Here is a 26,291-nt window from a genome sequence, read left to right on the forward strand (position 1 = left end):
GGCGGGTCCTGCCTCACAGGATCGCCCCAAGCGCGTCCGTGTCCCTGGCAGATGTTATGTTGCGTTTAAGGGCTGTCTGAAATATTAACCCTCTAATCTCAAAGCAACAGACTAAACCAAGGATGTGGTGGAAACTGCGATTGGAACTAAAACAAAACGTAAGCTTGATGCCAAAAATATGTCATGTAGTAAAATGAAATTAAGAGATGGGGAAAGGACACAGGTCTAAACGATTTCCTTGGAGGCTATAGTTTCTCTTTACTGACATTTCATATAAAGATGTTTTATACGTATTTTTTGTCTACTGTATTCATGTCTTGTCTCTCCATTTTGTTACAGTGTAGCCTAATTCGTTTTTTCAGCTAATAAAAAAAGAATACAAATGAAAGAACACATCAAAGGTGTTTTAGTAATTGGAGCCAAATAATGAATCATAACACCTATAAAGTAAATATGAGTGAATGCGATTTTTTTAAATGGCTTTAAAAGGAAACGTCGGTTTAGTCTTATTAGCAGGCTAATTAAATTAATTTGTTTTAGAGCTGTAAATTAGATGTCAGAATTCACCTGAATATATCACCTTCACATGGGCTTCTCATACTTTATATACCGGGGAACAGCTCCCCTAAGCGGACAAAAACAGAGCTGCGGGAGCTAAAATAAACCGTGTTGTTTTTCAGCCTCCTGATATGAAGTGCGTAACAACTATCTGTCCTTACTGTGTCGATTTGACTGCGTCATGAATGGAAGAGAAATCGTGGTGGTTACAGGTAAAGTAGTAAGTGTTAACTCATGAATACGCAAACTCTTCAAACCGGCGTTCATTTTACTCCCGTCTATTAGGCTTTGGACCTTTTCGACAGTTCTTATTGAACCCCAGCTGGAAAGCAGCCCAGGTAATGTTTGTAAAAAAAAAAGAAAAATAACAGGCCTACCCATTATTGTTACATGTCTAATACGTCTTTATTTAAGGGCTTGAAGTTGGTCGGATTGGGAGAGCAGACTGAGGTTTCCATCAAGGAGGTGCCAGTGAGTTATGTTAAAACTCTGCAAATCATTGCTGAGATTTGGCAAACTCTTCACCCAAAGGTAAAAATATAGCCTCAATGTCAAGACCCGGGCCATTTGATTCAAAGAAATACTGTGATAGTTCCTTTCATCCAGAGCAGAAACCAACTAATTCAATGTGAAACTATTCATTATTTGGATTAAAAAAATAAAAAATTATATATACAGTATATATATATATATATATATATATATATATATATATATATATATATATATATATATATATATATATATATATATATTTTGTTCAATTAAATCAAAGTATATTTAATTATATTTCCTCTTATTTATATCCCTTTATATTCCCTACATATTATCCTAAAACAAGTCTAATTTAGATATAATTTGTCCCAAAATAAAGTCAATCTAGAAAGGTGCTCTCAGTAGAGTGCAGATCTCCCCCAGGTGTGTCTGCAACGACCACAGCTGTATTGTGTGATTGTATCTACGGCTCTGGTGGAGATACTAACTGTTGAAATGCAGAATTACACACTGATTATGGTATGAGAAGGTGAATATCTCACATCACCCTCTGTGTTTGTGTGGTCCCAGTTTGCAGTACATCTGGGCGTAGCCAGAGGGTCCAGCGTCGTCTTTTTGGAGCAAACGGGAAAAAACAGTGGATACAGAGACAAAGATGTATACGGCTTCTGTCCTGACAGTCACTGCTGTGTGGAAGGAGGACCAGAGAACCTGGACTCAGTTGTTAACATGAGAGCTGTCGCCAAAGAGTTCCAACAAGCAGGGACGGATGTCGTTTATTCCAGAGATGCTGGCAGGTAGGTGTCTGCTCCTGCATGGTTATGACAGACACTCAGCAATATGAGATAATGCTGTCCGCCCTCCTCTCAGGTACCTGTGTGATTTTGCTTATTACTGCTCACTGTATCACGGTCAGAGGAGAGGAGCCCTCATCCATGTGCCCTCATCTGGCAGCCTGACCTCAGCTGACAGACTGGTACCTCTGCTGCAGAGCCTCATTCACACCATGCTGGACCAGCTGGAGGACCCTTTAGAATCAGCATGAAGAGAGGATGACAGCGAGACTTCCTCAAGCGGTCAAAGCGAGGTAGATCTCCTGATGAACACATTTCACACAACACAGACTTATCCCTGCTTGATGTGGATTGGCAACTGTGGCCTCGAAGGGAATTAAATAGAACAAACAGTAAAATTCCTCATTCGTTTATTTATTCAAAATTTCAGAAAAAAAGAAAATACAAGAAATTCTCAGATACACATTTGGAGATGGCATGTCAAAACCCCGTCTCAGTTATAAGTGTGAAAAAACTTTTGAGGCCTCAGATACAGAGCTTGAAAAAGGACAGTCTAGAGAAGGTTTTTTTTTGATTATTTCTTTCCCCAATCAGGTAATGAACACAGATTTTGTGAAAGTATTGTAATAAAATAATAGCAGTAAATCAAGGCCCCCTCAGAAGGTACAGGAATGCAAATCATAAAAACAGAGGCATGATAATGATAAACCTCAAACTTATTATTGCAGTTTGAATGCACTGACGCATCCTCCATAAACCTGAGGTTTGCATTCACAAGAATAAAAATGATAAAGATTACTAAATTGAATGTTTTTTAAGTTAGTTACTGTGTGTTTACACTGAAATCTGGTAATGCAAAAAAGCAACTAGTGTGAAGCTGTAAACCTAGACCTATCATCTTTTTCTAATCATGTCGTTAACTCTTAACCATGACTACCCGTAATCTACGCAACATGCCTGTCCCATACATGTCCACATGTTGATTTAAATGCTGTATTTATCATCTAATGTTAACCAGTAATTCCACAGGTCAACAGGTCAATGTAATGTCTACTCCCAGAACTGAAACATTTGTATCTTATCATTACATACATCCAAATGGAAAAACATAAATGCACAGATATGTAAAGTAACTACACAAGCTGTTTGCTTGTCAGTGGTGATTTCTGTACTAATGTGATATTCAGCAGCAATCAGTTTTTCAACCAAAAATACTTTACCCTTTGATTCTCTTAAAATCATGCACAGATAAAATTCAGGACCCAGATTTCACAATATGCTATCTATCATCCCATTTTTTTTATTGCTTCTGGGTATTAATTTCAACATGTATTTTCAAATTACCGTATGCCTCCAGCCCAGAAGCCCTTGCACTGAGACAGCACTCTCCAAGTAGCCACTGGGAGTAGAAGTGAAGTTTTTATGAGAAGTTTTGAGATGTAAAAGCTTCTTTGCCACCTTCACACTTAACATTTTTGATGACAATATAAGATCCACTGAGGTGACTGTTTGAACCAGCAGCATTAGTGTAAGTAGCAGTAGAAATAGGCCAGAGAGGCATTGTAATAATTAAAAAGTCAGAAACTGGTGGAAATGATCTATGTCTAGAGCATTCAGCATAGCAAATATACTTGGACAGGGGAAGTGATGGTGTGCACTTAAAAACAAAGAGTTTACAAGGTAACAAAAAGGACATAATGTAATCCAACATTGTCTGACAAATGATTGAAATTCTCCATTTTCTCTGAAGATAGAAACATGTAGGTGGAGTTGCTGCTATCTCTGCTCCTTTGTTACATTCACAGCACTGATCCATATACATAACAGAATATCATTTTTGAGAGTGTGGATGACATTTGGATGTTTGAGTTGTGCTGTTACCTTGCAGCCAACACATTTTTTTTCCTTGGAGATCAATAAAATATGTTTTTCCCTTTTTAAATATTCCCCATGATAAACGTTCGGACTTTTATTATAAATGCATTTCAGATGAAAAAATTAAGGTTTCTGTCTTTTGAGGATTTAAGGTTGTGAAAATATGTTGGTAGTTAGTGGAGATAGGATATTTGATGTTGATGTTGTTCCCTGGTCTCTTATACTGCACCTGCCTTTTTACACTATATCCAGTCACATTAAAGTGTAGGTTGACATAATTATGTAATATACCGGACACCAATTTAAACTGATTCTGCAGAGAACTAAAGCGCACTGTACTGAAGTCCTCTCTCATGTATTCTCAGACGTATAAAGTTCCTTTTTTTTAAACCACTGGGCCTAAAATCGGTGGACTGAACTCGCAACACAGATATTCCATCTCCTGTCCAAGTTGGCTTTGTGAGGTTTATCTAGATCCCCGTGGGTTTTATCCAGATGACGAGGTTTCTATACAAACTGTTGAAAGTGAGATGTACTTGTTTTCCATACACGTTCATTCAAAAAGAGTGAGGTAGATATATACTTGAAGGAAAAAAAACTAAACAACTTTTAAAGTCCCCCAGTCATGACACCAAAGAAAATACATACAAAAAAATCCAACTTTATACTGAATCATGGGGCATTTATACAGTGATTTAAACTGATATCACAAAAGGAAAATTAAAAAAAATTAATAAATAACACTCCTACAGAGAAAAAAAAAAAAACTTCAAAGAGGGGGAAAAAATCACAAGGCAACATTTCCAAAAAGACTAGGAGAAATCCTTCAAAACACTTTCACTATTCAGCCTCCATTTAAGACCCTTTTCCATTCATGACAGTGAAATGTGTTCCCTTCCCTGGACTTTAACCCATCCTTTATTTGGTTTTCAGAAGCAGTGATCATGAAGACAAACAATAAGATTGGTTTTCACTTTGATGAAGTAACATTAGCAGAAGTGGCGCTTGAGAGTGTTGCTGTAATAAAAAAAAAAAAAAGTGAGAAAAAAAATCAGATTTTGAAATATGGTTGGCATATTTAAGGCAAATGAGACAACCCAATTTGCCCTATTGATTCAAGGGGAGACAAGAAATGGATGGGTTAAAATACCAGATCTGGTGTAAATATCTTGTGCACCGACTTCAAAAGGAGGCACCGGGGGGAGAGAGAGAGGACACTACTGGACTCAACAAAACATGATGGGGGGGGAGAAAGGGGGAGGTACAAGTAGAGGACAATCATGAGAATGTGGAGAAAGCAAAGCCTTTACTTTGACCTGAGATTGAGTTGCACCTAGAGGGCAATGCTAGGCGCAGTGCTAGACAACAAGTACAAAAAGGGTGCAGAAAGTACACGCTCACACATCGAGCTAAGGTGTCCATTCCAAATAATAATAATATTAATAATAATAATAATAATAATATAGACATCCATGAAACAAATACAGGAGGAAAGAGTTCATAAAAATACAAGGCAAAATATAGTGTTACAGAAAAACTTTTGGGGTAACAGAAAAAAATGCTTTTGTATCTAAATCATCTTATTTTTTTTTGTTTTTTGTTTTTTTTAAACAGTTTGAAGATATAAAGAAATGGACTGTAGTGGAGACCATAAAATACCAAACCTGAAGGATATATATATATATATATATATGTATATATACATATATATATATATATATATATATATATATATATATATATATATATATATGTATATATATATATATATATATATATATATATACATATATATATACATATATATATATATATATACATATATATATATATATACATATATATATATGTATATATATATATACATATATATATATATGTATATATATATATACATATACATATATACATATACATACATATATATATATATATATATATACATATACATATACATATACATATATAACATCCAAAAGAGAAAAAGAATAAAATAGCAGCTTTGTTCTGTACAGACATAGAGGCATACATTTTGAACTGTAAAAAGGTTTAAAAAAGTGACAAAACCAATGATGTGTATAAAAATGATCCTGCAGTCTAAAATACAACCGTAAGATCTTTATATGTGTTTGAAATGTAGAGAAACTAATGAATATTCTAAAAGAGACCTGCTGTGATCTAAAAGTCGTCTCCAGGCTACTAAAATCTGATCCAATGCCTTCTCGTTTTCTGTCTCCGGTCTTCGACTCTGCTTGTATTACTATTTGGTGCCATTTGATTTGAACAGCAGTATCAGAGAGAACGAAAATTCACCTCCCACATGAAATACACAGTTTACAAGATGTCAGATGAGGTTTAAATATATGAAGTGGAGGCAGAGCCGTATCCCTTGATTATGAAGTTCAGTAACTTGCAGTGTGAAACTTGTGATGCTTTGTTTAGATTTCTTTTTTTTTTACTAAAACAAAGACAGACTGAGGCTGTGATTCAGAGTTGGCCGACTTAAGTGATCCGTGTTCTTTCCCCAGCTGTTCAAGGGATGAAGGGGAAAACCCAAACTAATCCAGTTTACCAAAAAAGAAAAGCAGCAAATGCTTACACGCGAGGAGCTGGAGAACCAATGAAGCCCATGTTTGTTTAAAAAAATGACTTAAATCAATTACCAAATTAGTTGCAGACTATGCAATTTACTAACTGTTTCAACTTAATCAAAATATAATACAATTTAAAAAGTTATTTTAATGAAATTCCTGGTTTGATTAAATAATCATTTTCAGATACATTTTTACCAATATTGTGTCAATTGATTTGAAAAACATGAACTTTAAATTAGATTAAAAGAGGCCGTTGCTTACATTTCAAATCCTTAATCAAACAGCCCTGCTTTTGTGTTGGCCTCTCTTTATGCAATTCACAAATTTAGTGACACATTTCTCCTTTAAGTATCTCAAGGCTCGCTAGATTTATTCCGCCTCCAATGCAGATGCTGCATATACTGAGTAAACTTTGACTGCAGGAGTGAATGCAGCCTTTCTCAACAGTAACACTGTATTCTGTCCTGTGATAACCCCACACACACTGCTGGTCCAGGAGCAGCTAGTACTCAAGATAAGCATGGAGTCTGAAAACCACTAAACAGTTCTGGTATTGTTTACCAGACAGTCTCAACTCTGAAACACCGCCTTGAACAAGAAGGGAGAACTTTATGAAACTGAAGAAAAAGCTTGATTTGGCAATAGTTTGGTAGACACACAATAGGCCCTCCTCTTCCATTTTGACCCACTCCTGACGAGATCATAGAGATATCAACAGGAAAAAGAAACAATGATCTTAGTCCAAACTTTCTAATTGAGGCATCCTCACATGACACGAGCCGGCCTGCTCATGCAAACAAATGTCATTTCGATGGAAAGTCTTTTAGAAATGGAGCCATATTATAGAGAGAATCACGTGTTTCGTATAAATACACACTCAGATATCCACAACATCCTCTCTGAAATCATCAGGAAAAAAAGTGCTCTTCTGTTGGATTTGCTGGCAGATATGCTAAAAAAAGATTTTCATAAATTTCATGTCTAAATCTGTATGTCAGGATACATGCCTGTATTGTTTTCCTTCTCAAAGGACTTATGTAACAACGACTGAAACACAGTCGGCACAGGAAGGAGTTGCCCAGTGTCGAGTCTGAGCCGCCAAGCTCCTAAATGCTTTAGCAGGTTTCTCTACTTTTTCTCTTTTTTTTAGAGTTTATGTTTGACCTTAAAGGAGTGGAGAGACCATCTACTGGCACACAGTAGAAGAGAGTCATTTCTTACCTCATCCTTCATAAGAGATGGAGGAGAGGTTTGTGTTACCCTGTGTAAGGAGAGGAGGAGGAAGGGCTGGTCTGATATCAGCAGGCCGACGACTGGGGCAGTGGTAACGCCCGTTCGTTCTTTCTGCCCCCATTCATGTGTGCATAGGGCTGCATCTCGTCAAAGTTGGGCCGTAGTACCACCACAGGCCCGTTGGCCGAAACATGTCCTGAGTGCTTGTCCAAGGCTTGGCCTGGAGACGCCAAAGCTGAGGCAACCGGGCCCGGGGAGGAGGGAGACATGGGTCCCAATAATGGAGTACTTGGGCCTTGCATGGGGGATAACTGCTGGGTAGTAGGAGGCGGTGTGCCTCCTGTGCACCCTGACGAAGGCGCGGTAGCGGCAGCAGCAGCAGCAGCAGCAGCAGCAGAGGGCTGCCTGGTGGATGCAGGGTCCAGTGGAATGTTCTCCATGTTTTCTACCTCCATGTCCAGCTCCTCGGTGTCAGGCGGCTTGTTTTCCTCGCTGTAGAAGAAGCTCATTTCCCTGAAGGGAGGATCCAGTTCATCTTTGATGCTGCTGATGATCTCCAGGAAGGACGGACGCATTTTAGGATTATACTGCCAGCACATTCTCATCAGCTCAAACCTACAAGTGATGCACAAAAGATAAAGAGGGTCAATAATGTACGGTAGACCTTTTGTGATTTTTGTTGTTAAAAGAAAAAGGTTCAATTTTTTTTAAGTCTAATGCAATACATAGTTTTTGCACTATGAACTTCAGGAATGTCTTTTCTAAAAAGACATTTTGGAAGACAAAATCAACTCACTTTGACTGATGCGTCCTTTTAGCCTCATATAACCTTTGTCTGCACAAAATGAGAACTGTGGGTGTTTTCCACCATCTCAGAGTGTAATTGTGATACTTCACATCCAGGACAGGAGGGAGAATTACAGCAACTCTTTCAATGTATATATGGGCATGTGAGTGTTGTCTTAAGATAGACTTGAAAAAACATGAACATACCCTATAAAACTTTAGAGTAGGAAGACTTCACATTTCTCACCAGCAGGTGGCAGAAGACACTGAAGTAAAGCTCAGTTCACTATATATCGATCAGCACAGTATATCGTACTGTAAACTAGACAAATACATTGTACTGCTACTCATTGGATTACTACCACAGTAGATGTCTGATAGACCAGATGCTTTGATTAAATCAATTCTGTGATTTTCAAAACAGTAAAACAGACAAAATATTATTTTAAAAAGTGTTACATCCACACATTTTTTGTTTCACATTTTCCGCTAAAGGTACAAACAGTTCATTACATTCACGCCCACTATTATCACCGTCAGGCGAAACAGCTTATATACACTAAAAATTATATGAAATCAACTTTACCGGCCTCTATCTCTTGGACTTGCTGATCAATTTCATACAGTTTTGTTGTTGACAGGTGCTCCTAGTGAACATGCCAGTTCAAATGAAATATTCAAAATTTGGATGTGTTATATTTATTGCTACATTACAACACATACAGTAGGATCAGTGATGTCGCATGTACTCAGCAGCACAGTAAATTATACGTAAGGTTACTGTGCCAGGCCAGCAGCCGAGCTTTGGGAATGTCAAAACAACATCATAAAAGAGAGAAATATTACAGTTTTGTGTGGTGCTTCACCACACACCACAACTTCAATTATACACAAACAAGCTAAGAATACTCTCCAAGGCCTGCTGACAAACACCTCAGTCATCTCTCCTCCGCTCTTGCTGTTCCCTCTCTCTTGTTTTCGTTCTCTTCCACTAGTCTCTTTGCAATCTACAACGGTCTCTACAGCTGGGTGCCAGCTCCCCTCTGCACATAGGAATATGTGTAGAACATTCCCTAAGCACGCGCCTCGCCTCATACTCTGAAGCAGCAGGGGGTGTGATTCTGGCTTGTCTTTCAGCAGTGCAGCAAGTGTCTTAAAGTTGACGTTAAGATGTCCAAACCCACGTTGGCATGAAAGAGCTCATCAAGCTATACTTCTGTATATGTATCGCCCTGTTAATGTGTCTGCTGCACATATAAATAAATGTAGTGCGGGCTTATGTATGTGTGTCTGAACTTTTGTGTCACATCAATAAATGCCTATTGTAACAAGCACGTATCTGGTGTGATAGTGAAAAAATGTGCTTTCAAAATTAAATTTGGCAGCAGTCAGGATTTTATAAAAGAATGTGCACCAGTCTAGACACAGAAGACATTTCACCAGCCTAAAAAAAAATGTACAAAAAGAAATCTTGAAACACTCAAATAAAATCAGAAACAGACACATTTTCAGGCCAAGTGGAGTACAGAACGGTCTCCAAACATCTATGCTAAATGTTTAATAATCTCTTGCAACAGAACTGCAAAACTTCAGAACTGCAACATCCCCATGTGGTGAAACCTTGATGCGTCATAGTACTGTGAGCGATACTACACATTCCATATAAATCATGTTGTTTACAATAATCACAGAGTCTGGATTTAATTTTGGCCCAACCCTGCAAGAGAGAACGCCCTTTTGTCCATAGGAAACTCTAGACAGAAACATGGGACATCCAATCAGTGACCCACAGCCACCTGACCATGGGAAAGTGCGTACAAGGAGGACGCATTCAAGGCTCTCCAAAATGTGACTCATCTCTCTTGTCTGTTATCCTGCTCGCTTTCTCCTCTTGTATCTTTATATTCAGTCTTTGTATTGACTTCTGGCTTCACCACACTTCAGCAGCAGTCTTCTGGAACTCTCCATTAAGTCACTACATTGAAGGCGACCAGCGGCAAAAGGCCTGAAATCCCTTGTGTGTTGCTCCCCGACTAGGAGGCTAACCCCGTCACCACCACCACCTTTGTAACACAATCCACACACTCCTGTAATAAGGACAAAACAGTCAGGCTGCCATAGAAACGAGAGGTTTGTGTCTGCACAACATTCGGCCCACTTTTTTTTCTACTCGCACTCTCTTTCGAAGGTGAGGTCAGCCATGGAGAGTGGGAGGGGAGAAAGCAGAATGCCTTCTTATTGAGGTCAGAGTGGGAGAGGAGAGAAATGCATACATGCAGCGCTGCATGCTGACAAGCAGGCTGTGCTGTGATTTCTCTTCTCTTACAGCTAAGATGATTCATTAATGAATTATTTCTCTTTCTCTCCAACTCCCTTTGCTGACAGACAGACATCATCTCCCTCCTCATGCCACCCACGAGTCATGGCATCCCTTCTATGGGCCGAGGCTGACGGGTGAGGAGGCTTCTCACTTCCAGCTGACCGCCGGGGCCGTGTCGTCAACAGACCACATTTAACCAGTGACGTTAATGTCAGGTCTCATCTTGGCTCTACTTAAGCATACACACCACATGATACCTTACACACTTCAAACCACAACTTAAAATAGACGCTGGACAAAATGCTAATGGGACTGAAGGCTGTGCGAGGCCCTTCAAGGGAGATGTAACATTAACCTTACACAGTTATTGATCACAGATACGAGGAGACTTACAGCATGTCAGGGCAGTTGTCAGGTTTGTCCAAGAGTCCTCCCTCCATGACGAAGCGCAGCACTTGTTCATTGGACATGCCCTGGTAAGGCTGTTCTGCTAAGGTGGCGATCTCCCACAGCACAACACCAAATGACCTGCGGTAAGAATTGAAACAAGAATTTTATATTTATTTACATTTTTGCCTCTTACCTGATGCTAATTAAGAGCTGTTTACAGTGAGTGCAACAGCAGCACATGTTAAAGGCTGCTGTAGTTAAGGCAACCAAGCACAGCTTTTTTCGGTTTATTGTTTGTAAATAATTCTTCCATTCAAAGGACCGAACTAGTGTTATCCCCTTTTCTAGAATGTGTCTATTACAATGCATTTATTGCACAGAAATAAGTCTTCGTGACAGGTGCGTGGGATCAAAAACTCTTCGCTGTAAAGACGCAGATCATGCATCAAATGATTTATTGGCCAATCAGACCTTCATCAGATGATTCAATAATTCATTGAATTGTACATGATGAAGGTGTGAGGACCAAAACATCATCAATTAAGTGAGTACAAGTAGTCGACTGTGTGCAGAATTCTGTGGTTTCTTCACTTTCCCTTTTAATACAAAGCATGTACAGTTACCTTCCATTAGTGCGAACCAATTTTCAAAGCATGCTTTTCAACTGTGTTTTCCCCACTTTTCAGGAAGCCAATGGTTTCTTTTTGTTTCACAAAAAAGCTTAGGTAATCCATTACAGTGAATATAATGTCTGCTTTTATTGATTTAAATTCTACATTATGTTTAAGTGAAGACTAAATTTGTAGTCTTTGTGGGATTTTCGGTTGATTAATTAATAAAACGAAAAAATAAACACTGGTATGAATCAATATTTTCATATTAACACTGGGTCAAATGACTATGTGTAGTGTGAGAGGTGACACTTCTTGTAACGAACCCACAGAGAATCATTGGATTGCAGTTCCCCACAGTTAACTACAATATAATGGTCATGCAAGAGTGACCTGACAACATTTACTGAGCAGAGTATGTTGGAGAACGATATGAGAGAAGCAGCACACAGCAGACACCTCTGCTTATGTTGTCTACATCATGTTAAACCTAAAAGCTGGCAGCCCTTAAGAATTGAGGGTAATGTAAGCTGTGTATCAGCGTACCAGTCAGTGAATCAAAATGAGGTCGTAACTGCTGGACCAGCCTCGGTATAAAGTATTTTCAGTACAGTGAACTTCAGTTCAACCTCAAGCTACATTGCAATTATATTACTATGAAACTATTCATGAAGACAATTCTTATCTTGACTAATAAAGCACAATATTTTTTCACTCCTGCTACTCATAATGTCATAACTGGCATGAGTTCAGTTTACGTTCAACAGTCTTTTATTACGACACTGCATATAAGTGGCTGAAACAGTCTTGTGCTGACAGACAAAGCCACATTCGATCAACAAAATAATAGTCACCTACTCGTGGATTCCTAAGGAGCCCATAATGGCTTGGTCTTACGCTAAACTTCATCTGCACAACATCAAAGAGGAAGATAGAGAACGCAAATGCGGAGGTGGGTTTGTGCTGGCACTGCAACCTATCATTTGAGAACATCTGGAGCAGTTTAAGCCCACTCTTAAGGACTGACCCGTGGGACATTTTGAGTTGGGAAACAAAAAATTGCAAGGGAGCTAGTAAACACTTGTATTTTTGAAAAACAATATTGCTCCAGATGGAAAAATGTGGCAGGACTGTAAGCTGAGAGTTCTCTGCAAGCTGGCATAAAAAAAGGTGTCAGTAAAATAATACAGATGTATCTTGTTCTACACTCATCTGGAGCCAGCTGGAAACCAAAAGACTGTGATGGTTTTGCTAGCTGTCACAGCATCCACAGCGAGGATTGAGGGCAGGAAATGTATGTTCAAACGCTTAAGTGAAGTGTGTATATATCTGTATATATATATATATATATATATATACATGTGTATGTATATATATATATATATATATATATATATATATATATATATATACACACATGTATATATATATACACACATGTATATATATATATGTATATATATACGTATATATATATATATATATATATATATATATATATATATATATATATATATACATATATATATATGTATATATATATACATATATACACATATATGTATATATATACATATATACATATACATATACATATACATATACATATACATATACATACATACATACATTAGTGATTCCACACAGTAATTTGTAGACATTTCTGGAATACTCTGCAAGCCCCTGGATTAGGGCAGGTTTATGCATGCATGATGCAGGCTTGTGAGTGTATGTAAGAGAGTGATGCGTTCTCATACCAAACATCAGACATTGTAGTGAACACGCCATCTTTCAGCGACTCTGGAGACATCCAGCGGACAGGCAGCAGGCCCTTCCCTCCTTTTCGGTAGTAATCCGTCTCATAAATATCTCTGGTCATGCCAAAATCTGAAGAAAAAAAATTAAAACAGAGGTTGGGGAAGCCACTAAATATCACTCATTCTGTGTGAGAGAGGGAGCTCCTGAGAGCTCATCCATTCCCTCCCTCCGTCCATCTACATTAAGACTCCACTGCCTCAGGCACTCAGAGAAATACAAGCACTTATTTTCGAGGCCAGTTCAGCATTGAGCAACCAGGGGAGGCTGAAGGCATAGTATTAACTTGACTTACCTCCAATCTTCACAGTGAAGTCCTCCGCTACCATGCAGTTTCTGGCAGCCAGATCTCTGTGGACAAATTTGTTGGCATTTAGGTACGACATGCCGTCTGCAATTTCCCCGGCCATCTGGATCATCTTTTTGAGCGGGGGTAGGACCTGGCTGGTGGAGTTCTGGGGATGAAGCGAGAGAGTGAGGAGTAAATTAACACTGTACAGTCAGCCACAACACTGGACACTGGTTACAGCTCAGAATTATAAAGTGAGGGATGGATGCTGTGTGAGGAAATGTGCACGTGGGTGTGGGAGAAAAAGGGGGACAGGATGTGTGTATGTGACAATTCACACCATCACCTATTTATGTAAGAGCTCTGACATTGAGCTGAAATGTGTGTGTGTGTGTGTGTGTGTGTGTGCGAGGAAAAGCTGCTTACTTCTTTGCGCAGAGAGCGCAGGTGGCTCTTGAGATCTCCACGGGTCATCAGCTCCATAATCACCAAGGTTGGCTGTCCCTGAGAGACTACACCCAGCAGCCGCACCTACACCAATCACAATACAGCACAGGTCAGGTATGATGAGTCAAAAGTCCCAAATCCATTCTACATTTGAATATGTAGTGTACTAGTACGGGAAAAGATAAAGTATACTTCAGTAATCATACTAAAAAGACTTCATTTTTGAGTGTGTTGTTGATGGACAAGATTCTCTCGCAATGCAATGCACAATAGAAATGCAGGAGATGCTCACAGCTGGGATATATTTAACTACAGATGGTGGTGAAACAGCTCCAGAATTACTTCAAAAATAAATAAAATTACTATTAAAATTTTTTGAACAACATTTATTGGAAGTGGGTCTAAAGTGAGTTTGATGGTATTGTATAATTTTCTGTTAGTATAAACATTTGATTTATTGTATACTAACTGCAAAGCAACAAACAAAAAGTGATGGTAAATAGTAAAAAAATACTTGTAAAAAATGTCCTCAGCTGCACTCTAGCTTGTGAGCAAACATTGTTCAACTGTTCACATTTCATATCTTATATTCATGTTAGAAAAAAAAATGTTTCTCTTTAACTTGCTTTGAAGATTGTAAAAAAATGTATTTACTTTAAATCATACAAATTGAAATTAATAATGGAGTGTTGGGCTTTTTAGCAGCCAGACTTGATAAAAAGGTTGTAACAGCAGCTTTCCTCAGGAAAATCATTAAAACATCCGTTTAACGTAGTTAATGAGGCTGTGATCACGCTGATGAGAGAATCTACACGATCTCCAGGAGGCTAAACCCTGCCTCAGGCTGTAGCTGCATAAGTAAAGTAAAGCACAGTGTAGTCAGTGCTTGTGACCTGCTGACACCTTTCTCTCTGCATCTATGCAGATTAATTAGGAAATGATAATCAACAGCACTTTCTTGCAATTGGGTTCAATAAACGATGTGTTGGTTTATTTCAAGCAATATTGTGACGATTTATCTGCATTTATTTCAGGCTTTTCTCACTCAGCTCAGGCCGTGTCGCTCTTACCACATGGTGACAGTTGAATTCCTTCATGACAGAGGCTTCATTCAAAAACTCAATGCGCTCTCTCATGCTGGCCGACTCATTGACCGTCTTGATGGCCACTCGTGTCTCCGGTTCGTCCTTGACCACTCCCTTGGCGAGGCCTTCGTACACCATACCGAAGGATCCCTGGCCCAGCTCCTTGTGCATTGTGATCTTCTCTCTGGCCACCTCCCACTCATCTGGGACGTACACTGGCACAACATAGCAGACGGCGGGTCAAAAACATGCCATACAGCAAAACTTAACAGTGAAAAAATTGACAAGATATTGCATATCCTTACTTTCAGCAGCACTGAAATACTCAGGGTTGACAGACGCATAAAGGACTCCATTCCCCAACCTGTCGCTATTCCTATTAACACGAAGACAGCTAAGTTAGTCAGCAGACAGCTCTGATTGTGGATGTGACATGTAATTCTCTTTAAGAACTCTTTACCACAGGGGAATGTTAATGAAAACAACACCTGCTAACTCTAATTGACATTACACTGGTCATTAGGTTTCATGAGCATAGCGAGGTAGAACAACAAGTCCATGAAGATACTTGCCTCTTTTTGTTCACAAAGAAGACAATCGTGGTGAGGCCGGCAATGAAAACTGTCACTATAATGGGAATTATGATGACCAAGTAGAACGTAACACCATCGTCTCCTGCCAGACAGAACAGAAAAATAAAAGTGATCAGCACTGACTAAAGGTGTCATTTGTTATCTACTTTAAAAAGTCAAGTTTGTGTTCTATAAACAATATTTAATGCGCGAGACATGTAGTTTTACGTTTGGGTGGAGGCACGTAGAAGAACACGCTCTCGGTCCAGGAGCCGTTGCCTGCTAGTGAAGTGGCGCGCACGCGAGCAGAGTAATTCCCTGAGCCCAGGTTGGTCAGCCGGGCTCCTTGGTGCTCGCGGTACTGCTGCCGTGACACGCACTCATGTTTCTCAGGCTAAAATAAAAAAAAAAACACATGGTGGTTACTGTGAACAATCAGGTTGGTAAAACTTAGTATTGTGCATTCTATTTAAACAAACTTATGTTTGGCCAATATGGGGACCTGCAGATCTATCACTTTAAAAGTCTTGCCTGCTGTTACTTCACTTGGATGTTTGACTGTGCACTGTGCAGAATGAATGATTTATGTGCAGAGTTTGACACAAGATTTTTTTCTGTTCATGTTCTGAGATCATTTTGACGTGTTTAAACATGTCTGAAGGGATCTTCAGTTATACCCAGCCTGGCTCACCTCTGTCCCCAGACGGAACTTGATCTCATACATCAGGATGAGACCGTTGGGCATGACGGGCTCTGGCCAGTGCAGCATCACACAACCTTCAACCTTGTCACTCCTCTCATAGATCACCTTTTCAGGGATGTCATCTGCTTTGACTGGGAAACACACACACAACAAGCTTGTGTCTACAATGCACTGTAAGATCAGGTGTTACAGACCACTGTGTTACATTTCTATCATACATTGTATCCATGGTCACTTTCTTACCTGCCGGTTTGGTCCGGGAGAAGACGAAGGCTCCAGCGCTGCAGCGCCCAACCTCCTCGTTACATGCATGGATGTCAATGCGGTAGACGGTGAAGGGTTGCAGGTTGGGGATCTCTAAATATTCTGCTGTGCTCTCGTCCTCTGAGAAGGGGTACTCCCTGATGGGAGGAATGCCATCTGTACTGTTATCCCCAAGACCAAGGGTGGTGTTCCCCCTGCCAACACCGTCATGGAGCAGTGTGTTGTTAGCCAAACCAAAAACATCTCTACGTCGACGATCTGGAGGTCTGAAATACAGAGGATGAAACAGCTGTAAGAAAATTGATTCAAGTATAGTGAGCGCTGTTATTATAATAAAAGACAAAAGGTATATAGTTTGTCCTGGAAATCCTCTCATTACAAATAATTGTATATTTATAACTCCAAAAAGAAAAAGCTGAAGCTTCTTGCTGAACCGGGTAGAGTAAGTGCAAATTTGTATGTGTGCACGTGTCCACCATGTGTACGGATGCTGCATAACACTCCCTGTGGAGCTGTATCGAAGGATGAGGTCTGACAGATCATAGCGAGGTGGACACACAGAGAAAGAGACAAAGAAGCTCATTTTCTCACGAATCCCAGTCAACACTGAAAAAAGTCTATAAAGGAAAAAAAGCTGACGAGACAGAAAATATGGCTTATATCTTTGTGACATTCTGAACCCCAAAAAGTTTCAGCACCCAAACTAGGGGCATTGCAGTGAATGGACATGTGGTCTCATAGTGCAAATGATAAGCCGTGGAGCCGCTTGGAGCTACACATCACCTTCATTATTGAGGGCAAGCAGGTGCTAACAGCTGTGACTGTAGCAGCAGCAGAGGCACAACAGACGCCAGAGGGCACCTAGCTCACAGTAGTTTCCTATGAAACCTAAAGGGTAGTCAGCTGAGACAGACGGACGAAGGAAAGGGTTGAGTTGGAAAACGAAAGCTGTATCGACAGCAGGTGACAACAGGTATATGGAGCCTTTACAGCGCTCTAGCAAGGTGATAAATGTTCAGGGGTTGTGTGGAAATGTAATGAGGACAGCATGAACAGGTGGCTAGGTTTTGTATCACAGCATATGAAACAGCTCAGGCATGATTCAAAACAGTATACTGGGAATTAAGATGGCAACCAATAATTATTTTAAGTATTCATCAATCTGACGATTTGTCCTCAATTGATTCATTATTTAGTCCATAAAACGTGAATAATCACGATTTCCTTAAGCCCAAGGTGTTGTCTAAAAGGTGCTTGTATTGTCCGACCAACACTCCAGAACTCCCAAAATATTCAATTTACTATCGAACCAGACAAAGAAAAGTTGCAAATCATCACATTTAGGAAGCTTAACGATGAGAATGTTTTACATTTTTACTTAAAGTAATAATTTGCTTATTAAAATAGCTGCTGATTATTTTTCTGTTGACAAATCATTTCAGCTCTACCACAAGTAATAGACCTAACTGAGAAAAAGCTACAACAGTCAAGCATCTTTTGTGTCTGAGCAGACATACACCTACACGAGGAGTGTACAGACACAGACAAACCCGTGGGAAAGACCAGTCGCACTGACATGTCAACATTCCTCTCTGACAGTTATAACTGGTGCAGTACAATCCAAAGTCCAGCACTCAAAAACTGCTACTGTTACTATCTAAAAATACATAAAAAATATATGAAAACTGACAAGAGAGTTCTGGATTGAGAGATGCAGATTTGCACAAGTCAATCTTAAACTATTCTGTAACAGAAGTGATTGAACAAGAAGCAGACGGATAAACCACACTGAGGTCAGATGAAAGACAACTTGAGGGATCCAATTTCTGAATGTGCAATGAGAGTGTTAAGTTAAGCAGGTCAGTCTTAACACTGTGAGAAGGCTCCTCAGCGGACTGAAGCATGACCTTATAACTAGTGAATTACTACAGTTAGTGTCGTGACCTCACCCGCAAAAAAAGATTTACCTTTACGCAAGCAATGGAATCCAGAGAGTAAAGTCTTGACTACACATCAAGCCTGTAGCGAGTAAGGCACATACTGCAGGCTCAAAATCTCTGGACAAACAAAGACGTAACTTCCAGGGAGTCCTTATCAATTTATCTTTTATGTATTCATCATTAGTCTCAACAGGGAGTGATTACAGTAAATAAATGCTCCAGTCAGGTTTTGGATCGTACCACAAGGCCTCCTAAACAGACACTGGCAGCCATCCTCTTTGTGCAGCAATCCTCCACTAAATCAGTCTGCCTTCCTTTACTTTCTGTTTGTCTAGCGCTGATGGGGCTCTTCCCTAATTCATTTAAATTCCAGATGGATTCACTGTACATTTCCTGGCAGCTGTCTCACCTCAGAAAGAAAAAGGAGAGAGAGAGAAAAACACAAGTCCCTGACAAAGAGAGTGTGCAAGGGGAGGAGGAGAGTGGAGTGCCGGGTGGAGGGGGACAGAATGGAAAACATTTCCTCTTCTTTCTGTTTCTGTTTTCACCCACCCTCTTTCCCCTCACCCTGGGTCTAAACCCTGAACCTTTGAAAAAAAATTCCCAGATTTTGTAGCCCTTTCCCTGGAGTGGTTTGGTATAATGCTGGCTCTGTTACAGTGGAGAGTCTGTGCATACACAGCTTGAACCCTTCGCTGTAGGCCCGGGACCTGCCATCCGTTTGTTTCCTAGACAGCTATACTATAACAAATCAACACAGCCAGAGAGAGAGAAGGAAGGGGAGGGGAGGGGGAGACATATATGAGTTCAATTACAACGGAAAGCTGTTTTATTATTCTTCTTCCAAACACATCGATCCAATTCCACAAGAGTGTTGCGAAGGAAAAGAGAAGGGCACCGTAACGCTGTTTGAATGAATGAACTTTGGAGGCTCAGTGGCATCGTTTAAAGCTACAGTATGGATTTATAAGATACCTGCTGAGTGTTCTTGGTGGGAAGCAACAAGTTTGTCAAAGGTCTCCGTATTTTACTGTGATGGATGTTGGAGACGCAGTGTTACGGCAGCAATTCACAAACGCATAGATTGTTTGTGACTGTCTATATGAGAATAAAAGGGAGTGTGGGAGGAGAGCAGAGTGGGAGTCTTTGAAACAGTGAAACATCCTTAGCCACGAGCTAAGTTAAATGATAACACAACACAGATGTCAGTCCCTATTGTGGGGAACAAAAGCATAAGCAGCCACGGGTGTGCAGCCAAACCAGGCCCTTCAGACTCCTTAATCACATCTCTCTCCTGGGTTTGTTTGTGTTGCCTAAATTGCTGCCTGCTTGGTCCTAACGTCCCCCGTGCCACCGTTGCCATGGCAACATAAAGCCACAAGAGCGCTAAGAAGGCTTTGGATCCTACTCAGCATGCCTCCTCATCTGCACCGCCTGACAAAAGGGCCGAGCCCAGCGGGCCGGCTCAGCACCCGTCAGGTCCAGCTACGCCCCTATGCTCGGATCCTGTCAGCTCCACTGAGGAGCCATTACGCCCGGGCCGCCACCTCATTCCTCATTTTGACCCGTCAAGGCAAATAAGTTCAGCTCTTTGATCGCCATCTCCACAGAATGAAAAGAAGAACCAGAGCAGTAGCTGTAAACGGTTTTAGTCTTCACTATATCTGTGGCTTACTTTACCTCGGCAGAAAGATGGCATTGTGAAGGAAGTTCTCAAAGATTTTTAAAAAGACCCGGTCATCCTTCTCCCTGTCTTTCTCCTCAGGCGTCTTCTGGCAAGCACAGCATTGGCCCTTCTCTGCCCCTGCCAGGTCTGACTTGGTGGGCTTGGTGTTGTCCTCCATGTCCGTGAAGCCTGTAGCTGGGATACGGATCGGGATCTTCAGCTCTGTTTTAGGAGAAAACAAGAGTGTTTAGCAATAGGAATCCATCTGCAATATCAGAGCAGCTGCTGATAATATTTTTTGATACATTTCCTGCACTGATTTATGTGTCAAAATTAAAGGAATAGTTTAACATTTTAGGAAATACACATTCAGTTTTTTTGTGAGAGTAATATGAGAAGATTGATATCACTACCATGTCTGTACATAAAGATTAAGCTACAGCCAGCAGATAGTTAGCTTATTTCACTAATTAACATTCTATTTTGTTCTTTTCATGTGTACAAAAATCTAAGGGTAAAAAAACAACGTTTCCCTATCTTTCTAGTCTTTATGCTAAGCTAACTAGCTGCTGACTATAGCTGCATATTTAACGTACAGACATTAGAGTGGTATCAATCCTCTCAATTAACCCTTGGCAAGAAAAAAATTAAACGTATTTCCCAAAAAGCTGTGGTTATTTTTGTAGACAACAAAATACCTAACAGTAGGATGCTGAGACAATAAAAAGATGGCTGTTGTTTTGTAGAATGAGTATTGCACACCTTTGGAGCAGTAGTTATGTTGGTAGAGCTCCCTGTCCTCAGGCTGCTGCTGCCAGCGGACCAGGTAGTGCGTGAGATTGCCGTTGGGAAAGGCTGGAGGTGACCACTTCACCATTAGCCTGGTTGAGGAATTGGCATATGCACGGGCGTCTTTGGGCATAGACGGCACTGCAATAGGGCCAAAGTCAGCATGCTACATTAACATGTTTTACAGGAATTACTGAGAAGATTGCATTTGAATCACAAATAATTTACAAACAGCATTAGATATAATCAACAACTACAGTATTGGTGTCAACAGGCTGATGGTCAGACTTACATGATGGGCGTGTGCGAATGTAGATGATATCACTTTTTGCGCCAGTAATGTGTTTGTCCTCCACCTGCAGGGTAATGGCCTTTACAAAAATAGCATACTGGGTCCAGGGCTTGAGTTGTTGAAGACTGACTTTAGGGTCATCGTTTTTCTCCTGAGGGAAGTCCACATCCACCATGTGCCAGCTGTTTGAGCCACAGCCATCCTGGCCGTCAAACCCTGTGATGTTCTTGAACGGGCTAGCAAAGACACAAAACATAGTTGTACATTGGCAAAAAGGAATTCACTTAAAAATGACATGTTCACTATTTACAAAAAAATGACATCTACTACCAAAATTCATTGTTGGTATGGACTTGAATGGCCAAAATAGAATATGTTGTTGTAAAAATAAAATAAAAAGACACTTCATCCATACCCATTCTGCCTCACTGTAGAATTAATTTTAAATGATAAAGTGTTATAAAGGATAATGAGTTGTTTGTTTTCTGAGTACTCACGACTCCTTGTAGTAGACTATGAAGCTGATCAGGTCTCTGTAGTCCGACGGCCGGTAGCGCTCCCATGCCAGCTTGATCGTATGGCTTAATGTGATGTTAGACTTGAACTTCAAGATATGACTTTCACCTGTTGCGACAGAGCAGGACGCGCAATGAGACACATACAATATTAAGACAATCTGTCATTACTTTTTTAATGTCCCTACACACTGGATGATTGCAAAAAAAAAACACAGATTGTCTTTTTTTTTATCATCACTAACAACAAAAAGTTTGACCAATGTGTCGAAGTCAATGTGAATATACTCACAGCTGGCCCGTTCGCCATTGTTACGGAAATCTCCCTCTTCTGGCTTCACAGCAATGCCTGTCTTCTCCCACATCTTGTGAATCTCAGACATGCAGAGTTTGGGGTTGAGACGGAAGAACAGACGTCCATTCCCAATAGTCAGGTTGTGTTGAGTCCAGTTCCACAGGTACTGCAGGTGCTGGTTGTCAATGACGGAGAACGAATACATGCTGATAATGGAAGGAGATCAAGAGAAGGTTACGGCCAGCCTATATAGATCAACAAAAACAATGTGTGTAAGTGAACGTGTTTCATGGAAGCTGAAATTGTCAGAAATGTGGTTAAAAGGAGCTTTTTTTTTTGGCAGTGTTAAGCACTTGAATAGGTGAATGTCACATGAGGTCAGGTTTGTGTGTCTGTTTGACAGCTTGGGTTCATACAGAGGAGGACAGAAACAGAGTCATGCTAACACTCTGAGCTCAAGTCAGTCAGCAACGCAGCTGATCACCTCCAGAGCGAAAGGAATGTCTGCCATCCTCAACAACATTCCTCTGAGTGAAACTTTACCCTGGGAGAAACGACAACAAGAAGGGCGACAGGATTTCCCATGACCCCTTTGGCCATAACCAAAAAAAGCCTTCCCTCATATCTAAAACTGTTGCTGACGTTACAGTTTAATGGACCTGAGCCTATCCATGTAGCTTTGTAACCACACTCATTTATCTGGCCTGTCTGCATGACTCATTTTTAAATTGATTCGACAATATCCTAGACACTGTTATATGTGCATTAATGTACATCCACCATCCAAGGCAGACACTCGTTCAACAAGAAGTCACTTCAATGATGTGTTGGTGGCAACCTCCCTGCTGTGCTGCGGCCTGCTCATGTCTTCTAATTCCCGCAGTCACCACACACAAGCATGCACACATTCACAGACAAACAGCGCAGACATACTTGTCGATGAGTTCCTGCCCATTGATGTAACGCAGGCTCTTGAGGAAGGACAGCGAGCCAAGTGCGTGGGAGTGACGAATCTTCACATAGCCCGTCACTTTCTGAATCAATCCCATGAAGCTCTCCAGCTCAGACGCTATGTTATCTGGGGACAGAGGATGAACACACACAGGCACAGATACAAAACAGCAGATGAAAGACACATACAAAAATTCCACAGGGATCTCGACTGCTGCTAATATGCCACCCATACTAGCTCTTAACCTAAATATCCTAATGAACAGTACTTTAGGTTGTATACGTGTTATCATATGTAGAGATTAGATTGTGAGCCGCCCTGTCAACTGAGCAAATACACAGCATGATAGCATAATGTGATAATTGGGTTAGAGTAGAGGAAGCAGATGTAATGTTGATTTTGTGGCCCTCACTGTGAATCCCAGCAGCTTAGACCACCAGGCCTTTAACATTATCTGTCTCTGTAATCATAACATTTGCTGGGCAGTCAAGTGCAACAAAGTGTAGTAAAGTCAGTATAATGTAGTCATTGAAGGATTTCTATAGCGTATTGTACGACAGATTGACGCCAAATTAAATATTTAATGTGATGTTAGCTTGTGTAGCATAGTCTGCAACCCTCAGTTACACTGCAACATTACAGAATATGTGGTGTTAAAAGCACTGTGCTTCTGTGTAGCTGCACTCACTTCCACGGCGGATGTTGATGTTCAGGTTGCCTTCGATGACGGTGCAATCCTTCAGGGACTGAGCAGCATCCACAGAGTCGATGACAGGCGATGTGCAGGGTTTATCACACGGGCCATTGCAGGCATTGCATAACATACTGTTGACAGCAGAAGCACAGGGAAGGAGAGAAAGAGAAGAAAGAGACGTGGGAAAAAAAGTAAGACGTGTCAGAGAATGAACAAAATCTTATATGAACTTTTCTAACTCACCCTGAAATCATCTGTCCACTCCCTGTCTCCTAAGCATTCCAAATGATTCAGGCAACTAAATTCACTCCATGACACAAGGTCACCTCTCACACGGAGAGTTTAACTTTTATGGGGCCCTCATCTGAACTTTGTGAGAGTGACTCACTGTATTGACCTCAGAGATAAAACAGCAGTGATATGGCCAAAAAATGCAGCAGCAGAGAGTCGGCATGGAAAGTTTGGGAATTGACGAGACAAAACAGGGAGGAAAGTTGCATACAAAGAAGTTTTGTTGTTTAAGGTGAATGTCAAACAAAGAAAATGTCAAGTGGATATTTGAAGTGGACTCTCCTTAAAACCTTTAAGTATTAATCTGTCAAATCTACTAGTGGTGAGTGTAGAAAACGAGGCACTATGTTGAGCACCTTTCACTCTTTCTAAACAGTCCGGGAAGTCTAAACTTGAATCATTAATAGTCCGACATGCTCTTAACCTTTACCACTTCCAGCTTTGAGTCCTACTTTAAGAAAGGAACCTGTGAAGAGCCAGGTGAAGCTTAGCTCAAGGATATTTTATGCAAATTAATTAATTATGCAAACGTACACAGTGAACACACCAGCACCTTTAGTGTCTGTGAATAAGGAAGAGAAACCACACTGCTTCACAGAAAAATTACCGAGGAAGTAATATTAAGACCTCTGGCTCTCTCTGTGAATAAGTTAAGGTTATGATCCCCTACAAATTCAAATATGGAACATCAAACAAGAATACTCAAGAATACTATGTTTTAAGGAGCTCTTCCTATTTTGTTGTACATTCAGTGTGTCAACTGGATGGCATTTCCAAATCATCAGGACCTTAACTAGAATTGAAGGGTACGTCTTTACCGATTTGTCTCATTGCGTGTGAAGCCAGAGGGGCAGTCGGGCATACACTCTCCCCCGTGGATGACAAAGTGAGTATCGCCAGGCAGGTGCACTTGGGAGCACAGGTCCATGGTGATGCAGCGCCAGCCCTCAAACTTGTAAGTGTCTGGGGGACAGTCTGGCACACAGTGACCCTCGTGGTAGTAGTGGAGGCAGCCAGAGCAGGCCATGTCGTTGTTCGGTTCAGTACAGCTGCCCAGGCACTGGCTGTGACAACACTCCCCGTGGTCTGTACAGGAAAGCTTGCAGTGTTTGGGGCATACTGGAGGAAACAGAGAAAGACGGGGAAGAGGTCAGTTTTGATTGGGAGTAAACAGTCTGCACTGCTGGGCACTAATACAACAAAGTCAAGGATGGTAAAGCTCAGAAAGGTACAAAACTAAAGCACAGATTGTGATAAAAATGACATGTACAAAATGTAACATAAGTGATGATGATGATGATACAGATCTGTTATTGTTATTATCTGATCTGCATGGTAACAGTCCAGAAAGCAAATAAATAGGTTCAAAAGGAGTAGGGACTCAGTGTGTACTTACACAAAAGGTGTTTATATACACAGTATATAGTTGTTTATTAGGTACATGTAGCTAAAACTAATGTAGTCTTATTGTGTCTGAACATCCTTCCAGGCTGTGAGAAAGAAGAAAAAAAATTGACAGTATAATTATTGTGTGGGGTGTTTTAAATTAAGCTTGAGCAACATGAATGATAGAAGCTCCTCGCTGTTTACTGAGCATCACTGAGAAACCAAAGCCCATAACAATATGTTATCAATAACACGCAGCAGTTTCCCATTGCTTGAGACAGACATTTGACAGAGAGGGAATCATTAAAGTTTGACAGATTTATTGAACAGAGCTTACAAAATGACCATTAATATATCATCCTTTAAGTCTAGAGAATAAGTCTTTCAAAATCCAAACTTTGACACAGAAAGGATTGAAGTTACTCATTCAGGTAATAAGGCCAAAACTTAGGCCAGTGCTTGTTTGTAGATTTACAAACCACTCATGATAATCTGATCAGCTTTACACTTAAATAATAAATGAGACGAAAATGGCAAATGGAAGGTTTGCTTTCAATGCTGTAAACTATTTACAAAGTAGCACTTCTGGAAAAGCAGATGTAAGGGTAGAAATCAGATGATTCCAATGCTAACTAATCTT

General features: G+C 40.4%; 2 protein-coding genes across 5 annotated transcripts in view; one reads left to right on the forward strand and one right to left on the reverse strand.

Moving 5' to 3' along the window:
• The first annotated feature begins 677 nt into the window (after positions 1–677).
• On the forward strand, positions 678–11,771 carry pgpep1l (pyroglutamyl-peptidase I like). 3 transcript variants are annotated; one of them, XM_068722753.1, is made up of 6 exons: positions 678–770; positions 844–896; positions 973–1,089; positions 1,624–1,850; positions 1,924–2,140; positions 10,721–11,771. In XM_068722753.1, exons 1-5 carry the CDS (start codon positions 740–742, stop codon positions 2,096–2,098), a joined length of 603 nt encoding a protein of 200 aa, XP_068578854.1. In that variant the 5' UTR covers positions 678–739; the 3' UTR covers positions 2,099–2,140; positions 10,721–11,771. The 3 variants fall into 3 exon arrangements, with proteins under 3 accessions (XP_068578854.1, XP_068578853.1, XP_068578855.1); XM_068722752.1 differs by lacking the exon at positions 10,721–11,771 and having other exon boundaries at positions 1,924–4,489; XM_068722754.1 differs by lacking the exon at positions 10,721–11,771 and having other exon boundaries at positions 2,008–4,489.
• The window catches only part of igf1ra (insulin-like growth factor 1a receptor), a 72,836-nt gene continuing 52,245 nt past the window's right edge, over positions 5,701–26,291 (reverse strand). The window contains exons 3-21 of one of the 2 annotated variants that reach the window (XM_068722750.1): positions 25,084–25,384; positions 23,969–24,105; positions 23,262–23,406; positions 22,326–22,534; positions 22,016–22,142; positions 21,519–21,754; positions 21,200–21,367; positions 20,452–20,659; positions 16,811–17,097; positions 16,556–16,698; positions 16,093–16,258; positions 15,865–15,967; positions 15,598–15,668; positions 15,278–15,507; positions 14,187–14,291; positions 13,767–13,926; positions 13,414–13,543; positions 11,049–11,183; positions 5,701–8,164 (exon numbers count right to left, since the gene is read on the reverse strand). In XM_068722750.1, coding sequence (XP_068578851.1) covers positions 7,615–8,164; positions 11,049–11,183; positions 13,414–13,543; positions 13,767–13,926; positions 14,187–14,291; positions 15,278–15,507; positions 15,598–15,668; positions 15,865–15,967; positions 16,093–16,258; positions 16,556–16,698; positions 16,811–17,097; positions 20,452–20,659; positions 21,200–21,367; positions 21,519–21,754; positions 22,016–22,142; positions 22,326–22,534; positions 23,262–23,406; positions 23,969–24,105; positions 25,084–25,384 — 3,611 coding nt within the window. In that variant the 3' untranslated portion in view covers positions 5,701–7,614. Of the gene's footprint in view, positions 8,165–10,349; positions 10,423–11,048; positions 11,184–13,413; positions 13,544–13,766; positions 13,927–14,186; positions 14,292–15,277; positions 15,508–15,597; positions 15,669–15,864; positions 15,968–16,092; positions 16,259–16,555; positions 16,699–16,810; positions 17,098–20,451; positions 20,660–21,199; positions 21,368–21,518; positions 21,755–22,015; positions 22,143–22,325; positions 22,535–23,261; positions 23,407–23,968; positions 24,106–25,083; positions 25,385–26,291 lie in introns of those variants that run through there. The other variant, XM_068722751.1, reaches the window with a different exon arrangement.

This window comes from Cebidichthys violaceus, unplaced genomic scaffold, assembly GCF_023349555.1.
Source record: "Cebidichthys violaceus isolate CVI_PGR_0920_01 unplaced genomic scaffold, fCebVio1.0.p SCAF_3, whole genome shotgun sequence".
Classification (NCBI taxonomy): domain Eukaryota; kingdom Metazoa; phylum Chordata; class Actinopteri; order Perciformes; family Stichaeidae; genus Cebidichthys; species Cebidichthys violaceus.

What these genes read in the sequence shown, in the direction of transcription:
- pgpep1l (XM_068722753.1), top strand. Translation starts at nt 740, where the DNA reads ATGAATGGAAGAGAAATCGTGGTGGTTACAG. An exon ending in AGAAATCGTGGTGGTTACAG is followed by an intron (nt 771 to 843) that starts GTAAAGTAGTAA and finishes CCCGTCTATTAG; the next exon opens with GCTTTGGACCTTTTCGACAG. An exon ending in TATTCCAGAGATGCTGGCAG is followed by an intron (nt 1,851 to 1,923) that starts GTAGGTGTCTGC and finishes CCCTCCTCTCAG; the next exon opens with GTACCTGTGTGATTTTGCTT.